The sequence below is a fragment of the Archocentrus centrarchus genome, chromosome 23, assembly GCF_007364275.1.
Source record: "Archocentrus centrarchus isolate MPI-CPG fArcCen1 chromosome 23, fArcCen1, whole genome shotgun sequence".
NCBI classification, from domain to species: Eukaryota; Metazoa; Chordata; class Actinopteri; order Cichliformes; family Cichlidae; genus Archocentrus; species Archocentrus centrarchus.
This window is the reverse complement of record NC_044368.1, coordinates 19,063,917-19,079,576: the sequence shown is the minus strand read 5'-3', so window position 1 is coordinate 19,079,576 and position 15,660 is coordinate 19,063,917. Positions and strand designations below refer to the sequence as shown.

Sequence of the window (15,660 nt, the reverse complement as noted above, 5' to 3'; positions counted from 1 at the left end):
CATAGCAACATAGAACATCCCATGGGTTTTGGAAAAAATAACTCAATACTTGCGAGTTGCACATTGTCCATAAAGTATTTATGCTGGGTCATTCCCATGAACTGTATACAGAGTAAACTCCTACAGTGTAACTGCACCAGACAAGAGGAATCAGCGTGGTGGAAATATACAACAGAAATAACCCAAAAACATGTAATACAGTGTAGTATCAACATGATTATCCAGTGGGCAAACTGGACAAATGCCCAGGGGCCCATGCACAACTGGGGGGCCCATCAAAGAAGCAACAGTGTCTAGTAGTTGAGGCTGACATCCTCATGCATATGAGAACTTTCCAAGTGACCAGCTTGGTTCACTGTGTAGTTGTGCGATCTGCCCCAACCTTCTGATTATGCCTTCCTGGGCTGACAATTCAAGGACCCACAAAACATTTGTTCCCAGGGGTCTGTAGTTTGATGATCCAGGCATGAGTATCATATAGTATTGTCTAGTACAGTATGCATAATGAGGTAGGGTGTGACATAAAGGGAACAATAGTTTCCAGGTTTGTTTCAGTGGGGTGTTCCCACTGACTGACTGGTTGTTCCCGTGGGAAACCTGTAGATCTGATCAGCAATAAATACAAAAAAGAAATGTTGTGTTGAAAACACTGGAAATGAAAATTATAATTTGGGGCAGGTTATCTACCACAGGTAAAAAAGGGGGGGGATAACCGTCAAATATCTTTCACAGAAAAAAATGTAGCAGTCATGAAAACTACTGAGATGAGCGCAACGGACAGAACCACACTCAAAATAAGCACTCATAATAATAATAATAAGTAAGCTTAAGGCGCTTATTGGCCTGTTAGAGGCCTGGGTTAGCTCTGAAGGGATGCATGGCAGGGGGGACCTAACCTTATAAGGTGGACAGATGTTTTGCAGTCTTTCCCTCACATTGTAGACACACCCACGTAGTTTCACGGGCGACCAGAAACACCGACCAACAATGCGAGTTGCGTGTGCACGCTGGGGGCTGTGAGTATCGAGACTGCAAAGCACACAAGGGGTCGCATCTGGAGGAATTTTGCGCCCTACCAGTCTCTGTAGCTGCTCTTTGCTGCGGGACTTTTGTTTCTTCACATGAGAGTTTGGAGCGGAGCCGCGTCCTGAGCGCAGCCTTGTCTCGTCGGTAGGGTATGGCTGTGCGCTCCAGGACGGGATTCTACCGGCAGGAGGTCAACAGAACCGTGTGGGAGGTACCGGAGCGGTACCGGGACTTGAAGCAGGTCGGAACAGGAGCCTATGGGACTGTGTGGTGAGTTTAGGACGTAAACTTGCAGCTGAGAGAAGTATTGAAAGACCTTATAAAATATGTCATGTTGGAGGCAAACTATCAACAAACTGTCCTGTGCGTTATATGGCCTAGACACGTCTTCTTGTGGGACAGCTATATACTTATAAGCAGTGTCATGCATAGTCAAATCCTTGCAACAGCTTGTGAAAAGCCAGTTTAACTATCAAAGTATAGTACTGTCCAAAAGTCTTGAATTTGAATCGCCCGTCATTTTTTATATCTTGTTTCCAAGGAGCCAGACTTTGTTGTAATTTTTTTAAGTGGTCGTGAGCAATGGTTCTCCAGCTTTCTCAAGGTCTTTAAAAGTTCTTGTCTTTGGACACTGGCTACTTTTTCTCTCCCTTTCAGTCCAGTCCTGTACCTGAACATTTTCAGAGGAATTTTTTTGTTTGCTTGTTTGTTTTGTCACTTATCACTGACCTATGAATCAGTCAAACATGAAAAAGACACCTAACTCAGTGTTGTGTCTACACATAGTCACTTTGTTGCAAAATATAACATTTGGTCCCATTTCTTTAATTGAATATATGAAAAATGCCTAATTTAACATTAACTGAAAACGTGGTATATCTCGGCATAGCGTGCAGTATTTCCTTCTGAAGAAACTGGAGGACAAAAAAAGAAAGACCTGACAGAGAGATGCATCTGGCCCTGCAATCTACTGTTTGCTCAAGCTTCATCAGAAATGGTCCTCAGTGTAAGGGTGGCTGTCAAAAAACCCAATCTTAAGGAAGCAAACTGGGAGAAAATTCTGAGATAAGCCAAATTACACAAGGGCTGGAGGAAAATCAGTGGCAACAGGTCTGATGGAGCGATGGATCCAAATTTCACATTTTTTTTGTTCAGAGGCACAACATTGAGTGTCTACAGCATCTGTAAAACACAATGGAGGCAGTGGTGTTGGAGATCTTGTCAAAATTGATGGAATTTAAAATACCAGATTTTGATCCAACATGCAATACTGTCTGGAAAGCATTTTATTGAACACAGCTTCATTTCCAGCATGACAGTGTTCCCAAACACACTGACAATGCAGTAAAAGCATACCTAGATGGAAAAACACACATTAGTCATGGATTGACCTCCTAAGATTCCCAGATCTCAACATTAGTGAAGCAGTGTGGGATCATCTTGACAGAGAACAGAACAAAAGGCAGAAACATCCAAAAGAAGAGCTTTGAATGTCCTTCAGGAAGCCTGGAGAACTATTCCTGAAGAAACGAGAAGAAAGCTGCCTCAGAGAGTTAAGCTGTGCTGAAGAATAAAGGTGGTCACACTAAATCTTGATTTTCAAGCTCATTAGACTTGTACAAACTCTGTTTTTGCTGCATTTACTGTATGTCCATGCATATTTGCACTTGTTTCAATAAGTCATTGCACCCATTTTCCTAGCCAAATATAATAAATGAAGGGTGACTCGAGACTTTTGCACAGCACTATAGCTTATGTAGAAATGAAAGTCCAGGCTCTCCCCTGCCTGGATGATTAGACTGATCGTGTTTTATTTTTTCTCATGCAGGTTAAGTTTTACTATCTTTTTTTTTTTTACTTCCACTTATATGTTATACACCATCTGAGCATCAGGTTCTGGTTGCGTGTGCTATTTTGGTCAGTGGGTCTCTCCACAGATGGCTCTGTAGGGCCCCTCTTTGCATTGTGAAAGTGGCTGAGGGTCAACAAAGAAAACCAACCCCCCCAATTCTTATTGCTAGGGTCAAGCCAGAGACCCCGAGTTAATTGCACAGAATGCACTTTGTCTGCAGTAAATTGTAGTCTACATTTTTTCCCACTGCAGACATTGTGACTTGCTCTGGCAGCAAAGGCAAAAGTGTACTTCAGAGGAAAGTACATCCACAACAAAGGGGCAGGTTTTGGGTGAAAACAAGCACACATCAGAAGACAAGTCAGCAGCTCGCACACTTCAGGGCTCCACCAGAGTAAATGGAAAAAACAAAGACTATGGAAAGATAAGTTAAAAGATAGTTAAAAATGAAAAAACATAACCTGTTCTTAGATAATACATTTATGCTCATCAGTTCAGCGTGGGACCGCCGGACAGGGACGCAGGTGGCCATCAAGAAACTCCAGCGGCCTTTCCAGACCAAACTTTTCGCCAAAAGGGCCTACAGAGAGCTGCGACTCCTCAAACACATGAAGCATGAAAATGTAAGAATGTCCTCTGGGGGAAACATCAAATAAGACTGATATTAATGCCTGCCTGGTGTAGAAAAAAATCTGAAGTGAAGAGATATTACTCCAGTCAATTTTAATTGTGCTTTATTCCTCCTGCTGGCTCTTATCAGGTAATTGGGCTGTTGGATGTTTTCACTCCTGAAATCTCACTGGACCGCTTTCGTGACTTGTAAGTTCTCTCTGCCGCCCTTAACCACTCTCACAGAATCAGATGAGTTGATTCGAATTGATCCCATAACCTTTCCACAGTTACCTGGTGATGCCGTTCATGGGCACCGACCTCGGCAAGCTGATGAAGCTGGAGAGATTATCAGAGGACAGAGTGCAGTTCCTCGTCTATCAGATGCTGAAAGGACTCAAGGTGAAGGAAAGCTCCACGAAGCTCTCGAAACAATAGAAGTGCGCTTCAGTGAGCTGATCTGATGCCGTCTCTGTCTGCTTTCTCCGCAGTATATCCACTCAGCAGGGATCATCCACAGGGTGGGTGAACTTTAACCTTTCAGACTATGAGCTTTGGAGGGGTGGGGCTTTTCTCTTTTTCATACTCAATCCCATTCATCCCGATTCCCACACAGGGAGCTTTGGTATATGCATGTGTGGGGTTTGAGTCTTCCTTATCTCAAAGCAGAATGATACCCTCAAGGCTAGATCATATTATTGTAATCTCTGTTTACAAAAATCTTCCTTGACTTTTGCCCCTCTTAGATAACTGCTTATAACAGCAGAGAATGAATCAATTACTGCTTATAAATGTGAGTTTTTCATTTTTTCATCATTGCTAGCCCTGCTAAGACACCAGCTTCCCAGTTCCTGCTGTTCAGGGGGCAAAAATCTTCATTAATATTAAAATTGAATCACATACTGTCCTGCATCTCTCGGTCTGACGTTCTGTTTACCACAGGACTTAAGCCTGGAAATTTAGCCATTAACCCAGACTGTGAGTTTAAAGGTAATGCAGCATTACAGGAACATATACTGATGTGAAGTCTCCAGACTCATTCACTGGTTCTGCGTAAAGTTCAGTTTTCACTTCACTTCAGATTCTCGACTTCGGACTGGCGAGGCAGGCGGATTCTGAAATGACGGGCTACGTTGTGACGCGCTGGTACAGAGCACCAGAAGTTATCCTCAAACTGGATGCACTATACACAAACTGGTAAAGCTCTCTTTCTTATTGGGATGGGGGTAAATTTCAAGGGGATCTTTTTTTTTTTTTTTTTTTTCCAAATCCAGAATCGCAGATAAAGATGAAGCTTTGCTTTGGGTTGCAGTGGATATCTGGTCGGCAGGTTGTATCATGGCGGAGATGCTGTTGGGAAAGCCGCTGTTCAAGGGAATGACCGTATCCTTGACTGTCCTCAGTCCAGCTTTTTTTTACATCCTGTGTCATCTAACAGCATGAGAACTTCTTTCAGACACTTACTAAAATGTTTTAGATCCTGTCGAGTTATTCTTTGAAACAATAGACTGTATATAAAACATGGACATAAGTGCAGAAGCTCCTTCAACCTGCATTCTTTCTAATGGCCAGCAGGGGGCGACTATATCAGATTACACCAAGTCTGTGTAAAAAGGACACTGCTTCTCTCTGATTAATAACCTCAGTAAAAAACTTTCTTAATGTCTTTATGGTCTCAATTTTTAGTTAAAAAGTTTTCCCTCACCACAGCATGATGCTCATTTTGAAAATCATCGCCCCATGTAGAGTGAAATAGACGATGAAGCAGGGTACCTTGAGATGTAGGAGCATGCAGGTGTCCTTGTTTTTTTAGTCAGATCAAACCCTGGCTCGTACTGCCTGGTTTTAAAGAAAAAAAAAACTAAGATAGCGATGGGCACAAACCAGGGTTACATCACCCTTGCCATCTTTTATATACAGTCTATATTCAAAATGAGCCACTGAATCATTAAATTCACAACAAAAATAAGAATAGCTGCCTATTTCCCATTTCTACTGTCTCTCTTGTTGTTTCAAGCTGAAAAGAAAGTGTATATTGAATCAGAAACCTACAAAACAAATCGTTCTTAACTATATTTGACTGTCAGACCTGGACCAGCTGAGAGAAATCATGAAGATTACAGGAACCCCGTCTCCTGACTTTATTGTGAAACTACAAGCCAAGATGTAAGTCCTAACCTGGGGTTACGCTTACCGTTGAGTATGAAAACACTCTCTGGCTGTAAAGTTAAAACGTGGAGGTTGTAAAAAGGTGTGTAATTTGCACTCTCAAACCTCAAAAGGAACAGCAGCTGCGGTCAGTTTTCATAGTTCATAGTTGCTACAATGCATTCCAGTACAAAGTCGGTCACGGCACTTTCAGAGCTCTCATCACACAAAGACGCACAGGGAGGTATACAGAAACCTCTCAGAATCATTCCTGCACCATAACCCTCTTTTTTTTGTCAGTATGTTTGAAGCACTGCAGGCTTTGGGGACGGGACCCGCGTGATTACGCGTGTGTCCCACCGCTGTGTTTGCAGCTGCAGTGGTGTTACTCTCATATGTAGACTTTAAACACAATTAAAGGTCACCTATTATGCTCAGTTCCAATTCAAAAATGTTGGTCTCTGCAGATTTCTACTGATTGACTGCCCCCTTGCAAAAAAGAAGGTGTTTGAGCAGTAGGTGGGCGGGGCTTGTTACATTGACCTCGTTATTTGAATCCTTGGTTATGTTTAACATGAGCATCCACCACTGTTCCTGTATATTAATGACAGAAAATAAGGAAAAACATAACATGTACCATAATGTGCATTGTACTGTGTATAACTGTGCATGTGACAAATAAACACTATCTTATCTTATCTTAATGGTGTGACTGGTAGATTTTCGGCTATGATATTGTCAAATACAAAGACCAGCTCACAACCAGGGGCCACCTTCTCTCTCTTCCTCTGCGAACAGGCCAGAACAAATACATCAAAAGCTTACCGAAAGTGCCAAAAAAAGATTGCACCTCAATTTTCTCCAAAGGTAGCTCAAATGGACGTGATCATACAGCATCTGTTTATCAGTTCATCCATGAATTAGGCTATTATCCTTCAGAATATGACTTGTCTCTGCATTACAGCTGTGCGTGTCTTGGAGAAGATGCTGCTCCTAGACCCCGACCAAAGGCTGAGCGCCTCGGAGGCGCTCGACCTCCCTTTCTTCAGTGAGTTCGGAGATACAGAGGAGGAGACCGAGGCGCTGCCGTACGATCAGACCCTGGACAACACAGACCTGCCGCTGGACCAGTGGAAACGTAAGAAAAGGAGTGCTGAACAGTGGAGTTAGTGTACCAAAGGAGTCTGTTAATCTAGAATTGACTGTAAAATTCTTCTCCTCACATGTAAGGTCTTGAATAATCAGGCCCCATCTTATCTTAAAGATGTCACAGTACCGTATCATCCTAATAGAGCAAATTTCACACTGCTGAGGTATTAGATTTTTCCTTCTGATAGCCTGAAACACAGCTCCTTATTATTGGTAATAATTTCTATGTGTCAAAGTGGCAACTGAGAGCCAACGGTAACTTTATAAAGCCTGTAATATCTCAGTGCTGTTTTACAAGCTTGTTGCACTGGTCCAACATATAGATAATAAGTCAAAGCCGGTTTAGTACTTTGACAATTTGAATGGCAGTAAAATTCAGAGACAGGAGAAAGTTTATGCACAAGGAAATTGAACTCTTTCCATGAAGTTACAGTACCTCTGTTGGCCAGAGGAGGTCGCTGTAAAGCTAATCTTATTTGATACAACTTTAAAATCTAATAAGAACACACAGAACTGCTGTGATTTGTAACATAATGAACAAGAGGGAAACAAAAGTGTTTAGTTGTTGAACTTGGGTTTAGAATTGCTGGTATTTAATCATTTTCTCCTTTGTGGTTGCACAGGTCACACTTTCACAGAGATACTAACCTTCAGGCCGCCTAAGACTCGAAGGAGACGTCACTTTAAGAGCACAACACACATTTACAATAAAATTGCACCTACCTGCACCTACACCCAAAATATTCTTTCTTGTTGCCCTTTAGTATTTGAGTATTGTATGTTATTAGTTTGTCAAATTTTTTACCTTCAATAAATGTGGTCTGTCCAGTTGTTTTACTGTGTACTCTGCAGCTGGTGTTTTTGATCAGCATATTGTGTTATATTTTGTTGTATGCAGCATGAAATCCTAATTTGTGTGTGTGTGTGGGTGTGTGTGTGTGTGTGGTGTGTGTGTGTGTGTGTGGGTGTGTGTGTGTGTGTGTGTGTGTGTGTGTGTGTGTGTAAATAAGACTGCAAAAGTGCTGTATAAGTGCCAGTCTATTTCAATATTCTCCCTTTCGAGTGGTCAGACCTGTGACATTTCCTTGTTGGGCTACTCTCTGAAACCATCACCACCCCTGCCTTCAAAGCACTCCCTTAATCTGGCTCTGAGCCTGTAGCCCAAAGATGGGAGCAGTGCTGCACTGTAAGCCTCCACGCTTACAACTGTGCTTCTGGTAAACTAACCCAGTATGCACAAGCTCATACATCTGAATCAGTTATTTGTAGCTAAAGAAAATCTGAAACCTTTTTGTAACCACTGTGGGTCGCAGTGTGCTGTTAAATAAAGGCAATGGATTTTAGTGACTAAGAAGGCAAATTTCTTTTCAGCTCTTACTGATAAGAGCTGTTTGCTTGCTCATGCTGACTGGCTGTGAGACTGTGTTGTGTCGGTCAGCTGTTTCCCGGTGGTACACTTCAGCTTTGTGCAGTAAAATGGAGAATACCTACACATCCAAACCAAAAGGAGGCTACGCAAATCTCAGCAGACTTTTGTTGCTTCTGTTTCTGGCAGGTAATGAAATCCTTTTGATTCACTAAGTATGTAGCTGTGATAGAATAGTTAATGTGACACAGTGTACAGAGGGTAAACATGCAGGTTTTTATTGACAAACTTTTTCTGCTATAATTTTCACAGAATGAACAACAGTAAAATTTTGCTGGGCATATTTATTTTTCCATCTGAGGTTTTTATGCAGCTAGGATAGGCTACAGCCCCCCCCTAACAGTTTCATTTTAACAGAAGAACTGTAAAGGGGCGATATTAATGCTAAGTTAGACAGTTTGCCAATATTAGCTAACTAAATATATCCAACTAAATAAAGCTCTTGCAATGGGTCACTCCATTTCAGGTCACCAGAAAAAAAAAAAAAAATTATTTTCTGGAATCTAATACTCATCATCCTTTGATGACCAATGAAATGTTCTTGCTGGTCCATGAGGGTGAATAAATCTTATTCTGACGTCGCCAAATTCCTTTAAAACGTCTTCCACAAGTCCAATCCATGGAAGGTCATCCTAGATGCAGCACACAAAGTTCTGTGCATGAACACTTAAGGGTCGTGATGTCCCCCTAGAATCATCTGACACTGAGGATGAATGTGATCAATATGAACAACCAGATTTTTAATGAACTTGTGTTGGATTCTGGAAACTGAAGAACGTTGTGTTACAAGTGCTCCATGTCTGACATCATCTTCCATAAGAAACTCCAGTATCTCCCGGGAGGACCGTGTTAGAATCTGCAGTCACTATTCAGAATGGCCTAATGACATGGACTAAGACGGCTACTGCAGGAGTTCTCATTGACAGACTTTAGGATTATGTACATACCTCAAGAACTATTTTGCCAGCATTCTTCATATTCAGTAACTGATCAGATGATCGGAGATTTATAACCAAACCACATGCACGTTCATGTACATAACTAGGGATATTAATTTTAGCAACAGGTTTCAATTTCAAATTGCTTGAAAGCTAAAAATTTTACCCTCAGTTTCCTAATATGTTATATAAAACATATGGGGCTGCAATTTTCATTAAAGAATATCGCAAAGTAATTTGTCACGTTTAAGGTCAAAAAGTAGGTTGAAAGGTCATCATGCCTAAATACTCTCAGAAGATCAAATGCATGTCAGATTTGGATTCCTTATGAAAAATCATTTCCAAAGATACCTTACTTTTGAAAATCAGACCATCGTTTGCTGAGTTATGGTCATTTGAATTTCAGATGTTGCGCCCTTTTTCAAGCAAAAAATAAATGGTGATATTTCAGGAACCATTGGTCTGATTCAGCTGACTACCTATATGAGACTATCTATATACCATATTTCATCACAATCTGAGGGGGTGGGGTTTAACCCACTGGGTGAACTGAGATGGAATGACTCCAGTCTGTATGATGATTATTCATAAAAACAGTCTGAAAGCCATGCAAATTATGGGACTTTACCAGGAAAAACAGAGAGGGAACATAACACAACACAAGCACAGGGAGAACATGCAAACTCCACACAGGAAGTGGAAGAGGCCTGGGCCAAGGTGGGATCGAACCTAGACCTTCCAGATCGTATTCCAACTGTGAGGCAGCAGTGCTAACCACTGCGCCACCGTGCTGCATAACGTAATATGACATAACATACATAACAGCCCACGAACTTGAAATACACTAGAAACCTGAGAAAACATGTATGTGTTAGCTTAAAGATAAGCAACAAAGTGTATTCCAACAGATCCACAAGACAATCCCAAATAAAGTCCAACTTACTATTAACAATCTGTTCATGATGAAGACCTCGTATGACTAAAAACTCCAAAAATAGCCTACATTTCCTTATAAACTTTAAAGCTTACGTTTTTTATGTAGTACGTTTTTTTGCTTGTTAGGCTTTCAGCCAGTACTGTCTTCAGATGGAAAGCACACTCAATTAGATGCTGATGGTAAGTAATTTTACAGTTCATCAAATATAAATGCTAAAGGTGCCTGTATCAGTGTAAACAGCTTACAGCACAATAATTTAACTGTAACTGTAAAGAAATCTGAACATTATATGTATTATAGTGGTATTTTTTGTGATTATTTTCAGGGGGCTTGAAAGCAGTAATCATTGGCCCAAACTATGTGACAGTGGGTGTGCCCAGCAGCATTGAGTGTGGTTCTAATTGCAATACATGTACCTATTCCATGTCCCTGGATGGACAGAGTGCCATGGGTCAAAGCAATGTGCTAGCCTTCACTGTTGATAGTTGGAGGGAGGCTTTAACGGTGACGTGTATGGTCACCAATGACAAAGGGCTGAGTGCTACGACTACAAAGAACCTCCAGGTGTTAGGTATGAGCTTGTTCAAAACTACCAGCAGTTCACTGAGTGTCATATGAAAAAAAATTTGTACTCCAGCTCATACTTCCCCACTAATGATAAATATTTTGTTCTATCTTAGCTGGACCTAGCAATGTTTCAATTTCAGGCCCCAATCTGATGAATCCCACATTGAGCCACACCTACAGCTGCTACACCTACTGTCGGCCATCTTGCAACTACACCTGGAGGACAAATAAAGGCCCGTGGATCCGCAGTCAAGGAAATGTTATTTCGATCACTCCTTGGGAGATGGACAGATCCAAAACGGTCACCTGCAAAGCCACCAATAGTGTGTCTGGGCTTTTTGCCACTGCTACGCAAAACATAGCTGTGACATGTAAGTCAAGATTTGGAAACGAAGACCAATCGTACTTAGAAGAGAAGATTGTCACTTTTAATGAAGCAACAGTTAGCTTGGCCAGGCAGAAATACTAGCCTTTGTTCCAAAGTGACAGTTTGCTAGCTCTAAAGCTGGTTTAGATGTTATGTACAATATTTATTTTTCTATAACAACATAAGAGTCAAAAGGAAGTGTTTTATGAAGTGATACACCAATTGTAATTTTCTTGGCTGATTCCAATTTCAGATTTTTGTCAGATTTTTCACCTTGGTTACGTTACTACAGTGACTAGCGACAAATCTAGAGAGTTTTCCTGGTGACCTTGGCAACTTTTGGAGACAGCCGTGAAAGGCAAAATGCTCCACCATCACCACAAACTAGCAGAAACCACTGGTGCCACCATTTGTCTGGTGTAATCTTTACTCTGCTACATGTGTTGCAGATAGTGTAGACCAGTGGTTCCTAAAGTCAAGAGTGCCGTGGCTCCTTTAAAAACCAGAAAAAAAAATAAAAATAAAAAATATTAATTCACTTTTTTATATAAATAAATATTTTTGAGTAATTTCATGCTAAATGAGAACTGGTTCTCAAACATTTTACCTGGTAAAATAAAGGTTTAAAGTAAAATAAATAAAAATACAACAGAATTTCTATTATTACTGTGGGCCCCCTGCAGTGCCTTCGAGGCGCCAGGGGGCTGCGACCCACACTTTGAGAAACACAAACTAACTGGATGACTAATGAATGAAATTAGCTAATGAACCCCAACACACAAAATACAGATTATGTCCAGCCACCAGCTGCTGATTTGAATACACCTTTCTAAATGAACGTAAACCACCAGATAGTCTCGACATTTGTGCTTAGGGACACTCCACAAAAATGTCACATTTGCATTTTTTTTTAATCAAATGCAGTTCCTGATCTTTTCTTAGTACTGATTTATTCTTACTATCTTTTTTCAGCTGGTCCATCAGAGGTTCATATTGAAGGGCCAGACATTATAGAAATTGCAGAAACGTATAAATACGTGTGCACTGCTGAATGTCACCCTTCTTGTCGCTTCCTGTCATCTGTGGACAGTCAGACCACGAGGGGCAATGTGATCGAGATGACAGTGGATCATCCACTTAAATCGGTCACTCTCAAGTGTGAAGCACAAAATACTGCCTCAAAGAAGACAGCTACAGCCTTAAAAACTGTACAGATGAAAGGTAGATAGGCTATAAAAATGGTCTGATGTAACGCTTATGACATATTAACTGATAGTTTTATTGATATTTGACACAGATTTTTACCTCTTCCTTGTGTTTAGGGGCAGATCTCAGCCTGGCCACTCGTCCTGAAAACACTTCAGCTGTGCTGCTGCTGGCCTTCATCATTTCTGCTGCCTGCACACTGTGATTGAATACAGACAGGTGAGGCTTTCTTTGTTCGTGGGAGACGATGTAATTTGCTCAGTGTTTTATTGTTATTTTATTAATAGGTATATTGTTAGTGATTCTTAGAGCATTTCTTTAAATATTGTTTTTGACTGTAATAGTATGGGTTTTTTGGGTAATATTTATTATTTGGCACCATCCTTTTAGCTGCAGTAAAGATAAGAAATCATCAGATAAATAATTTCATTTTTTGTCTCTGTGGTTTTCGCTGTCAGATCTTTTTCAGGTACTGTGGATTCATTTTCTGGAGAAGTGACTTTGAATTGCTGACTCACCTGTAATCATAAAGTGCGTATTAATTAAATAGGTGGAGCTTTCTATGTACTTTGTAAGGGATGAAATCAAAAGTGACTTTAATATCAAAGTGTGCAAAGGGAGTGTGCACACATTAAGATACTGCACTGATACAGTTTAAATGTGTACAAAGGCAACTTACACACAACAACACATTTTTCTTCTGCTACGTGATGTATGCAAACTGATCATCTTAATAAATAAAATCTGACTGTGTTGTGATTTCTGTTCTCAGAAAGGTGTTTTCCATTAGGCTCAGGAGCTCTGTTGGCAATTACCAATATTACCAATTGATAAACTTAATGAATTCTTAAAAATGGAACTCTGGAACTCTACAAAAATACCTTGTGTGTCTGATTTACTTTTTAAGCATTGGGTCAGCCTAGAGGCAAACACACACATCTTTTTAAAAACAGTGCAAAAAGCAACCATTCATAAATATAAACTGCTAATCCTTCTGTGCTCATATCAGCTTTACTACATGGGAGGGAAAGTCTTTGGAATATTAAACGATCTCATCAAGCTGTTTAAAATGTAAAATATGATTGTTTAGTTACAGAAGTTGTACATGTGAAATTTTGGGCTCACACCCTTAACAAAAGTGGAAAAACTGAGTTAAATTGTTGAAACTGTGCACACTTAAGTCATCTCAAGCTGTTCGTAATCTGATTCCTACTAAATGGGTCACTTATTAAAAAGAAGAAAAAACATTTGAAGCAAGAGGAACATTTGGATTATTTACTTATTAAAGGTCATGCAATGCTTTTACTGATTTGGCCCACTTTATATCAAATTAGGCGGGTTGTGGCCCATGAGCTAATATGAGTTTTCCACTCCTGCTTTATCAGAAGCACAGTCAAAGATTTCCTGCTGACAAGAATCTGCACTTAACAAGTGCCAGTAAAATTCATTTCACAATGTCTCAGGGAAAATATGACCACATGTTTCATAAATCTTACCAGGTTTCATAGATTTACAATTTTTACTTCTGGACGACTCTGTTAAATATTTTACACACTTGTGCGTTTGAGGCTATAATCTTATGTCACAAAGAGCACTGACAGTTAAAAGACACAACAAAGACTCAACAAACTTTCTAAGAAATGGATCATTTTGGTTTCATAAAGAAAACTTTTATGAACACCAGACAGGAGCTCCATCACTGACGCCACAGGATTCGTATAAGATTGCTGTTGTTGGGACAGAAATTGGAATATTAATGAGCTGAACCTTGTTTTTTCACCATAAAATTAAACTGCACTCTTCTGGACAGAGATCTCGCTCACTGTTCCGATTATCAGGGGGACCACTGTTACCTTCACTTTCCACATCCTCTAGCTCTTCTCTGAGCAGTATTTACAGTACCAGTCAAAAGTTTGGAATGGGTGAGTGAATTTAAATCAGAACAGTCTCTCCAGAAACTTTTGCACAGTAACAGTAACAGCTCGTTGAGTTTACTGTGGGACTGTGGGATATAAAGTTTCAGTTTTTAAATGAACTTTAGGCTGGTTGGTGAACATATTCATGTAGCGCTCTCAGGAGATGGTGGAGACCAAATAAAGAGCTAAAAGAATGGATGCTGGGCTTCCACACATTCACGAGGAGTTCAGAAATACAACTCAAAATAAATGAATGATGCAAATGAGCAAAAAAGCTATTATTGTATGCACTGCAAAAAAGTTACCTTCAAAATATGAAGGCAACATGATTCAAGAGACTTTTGAGTTTTCTCAGCTTTTGACTGTTGACGTTTAATTGCAAGAGTTCTGGCAACTTAAATTTTCTTCACCCAATTACAATATTTCTATGAGGTTAACAATAAAATTCTAGTTTCAATGGCAGGTATTTTTTCCCAGAGTAGATTGATCTGCATATTCTTACACTAGCTTGTGACTTTCACTTATGTTGGTCCTGTTCTTTGGAACAAGCTGCCTGCTGACCTGAGATCAGTTACATCTGTGCTGTCATTCAAAAATACACTCAAAGCCTTCTTGTTCACACAGGGCTACACTCAATAGTGTAGATACAATTGTAGCAACACAAACATCCTTGAAAGGTTCAAGTACTCTGATAGTGTAGGGGTTAGCATGTTTACCCAACACACAAAAGATTCCAGTATGCTACGAGGAAACACAACTCCAGCCTCATGCAGAGGAGTCACAAGCTACAATATTCCCACTGCCAATCCCAAGCCTGCAGAAATGGGAGGATTATATCAAGGAAGGGTGTCTGGTGTGCAAACCAAAATTATCATTGTTAACCTCAAAGAATGTCAGAATTAGTTGAGCAATAAAATTCAAGTTGCCATAGAAAGAAAAATTCATGCATTGGGTGTAATAAAAAGCAAAAGAGCAACAAAAAGTCAATGCATTAATAAAATAGAATGTAACATATTAGATATTAAGTGAGTGGAAAATCTATACATCTGTGACTGCAGGACTTTTTTCTCTGTTCTGAGCAGAAAAAAAACAAAGCTGATAACCAACATGTGCCCCTTGTACTCCTCAAGGTTATTTGCTTTTTGTGTTGAGTGGTTGATAGCAGTGGGCAAGCCTTTTCTCCCGTGTATTATAAAGAGAGTGGATACGTGTTCAGACCCTCTCCGAGCACCATGGTCCATCAGATATCCTGCATGCTGCTGCTCATCTGCCTGGCTGGTAGGACGCACAAACACCTGACATCTGCTTGCATGAGTTGGAATTATTGTATAGGATTATTTATAAATCTAGATTATCAGATTTTCTTTATACTATTGAGAATTTTTTAATGGTATTTTTACTTATTAGTTGATTTTTTTCTTTTACTGTGGTGTCATATGATCTATGGTGTAAATTAATTCTTTTTTTTTCATAATAAAGGTATTAATGGCAGTGAAACTGAGCAAGGTGGAACATAATG

At 40.1% G+C, this 15,660-nt stretch overlaps 1 protein-coding gene and 1 pseudogene across 2 annotated transcripts; both read left to right on the top strand.

Annotated features, from left to right (window-relative positions):
* Positions 1-958: 958 nt before the first annotated feature.
* Positions 959-7,745, top strand: LOC115773817 (mitogen-activated protein kinase 12-like; annotated as a pseudogene).
* A 30-nt stretch (positions 7,746-7,775) lies between these two features.
* On the top strand, positions 7,776-12,966 carry LOC115773278 (uncharacterized). Of its 2 annotated transcripts, XM_030719889.1 has the most exons (7): positions 7,776-8,339; positions 10,211-10,264; positions 10,411-10,656; positions 10,766-11,023; positions 11,992-12,240; positions 12,342-12,444; positions 12,684-12,966. In XM_030719889.1, exons 1-6 carry the CDS (start codon positions 8,186-8,188, stop codon positions 12,428-12,430), a joined length of 1,050 nt encoding a protein of 349 aa, XP_030575749.1. In that variant the 5' UTR covers positions 7,776-8,185; the 3' UTR covers positions 12,431-12,444; positions 12,684-12,966. The 2 variants fall into 2 exon arrangements, with proteins under 2 accessions (XP_030575749.1, XP_030575750.1); XM_030719890.1 differs by lacking the exon at positions 11,992-12,240 and having other exon boundaries at positions 7,779-8,339.
* The last annotated feature ends 2,694 nt before the right edge of the window (positions 12,967-15,660 follow it).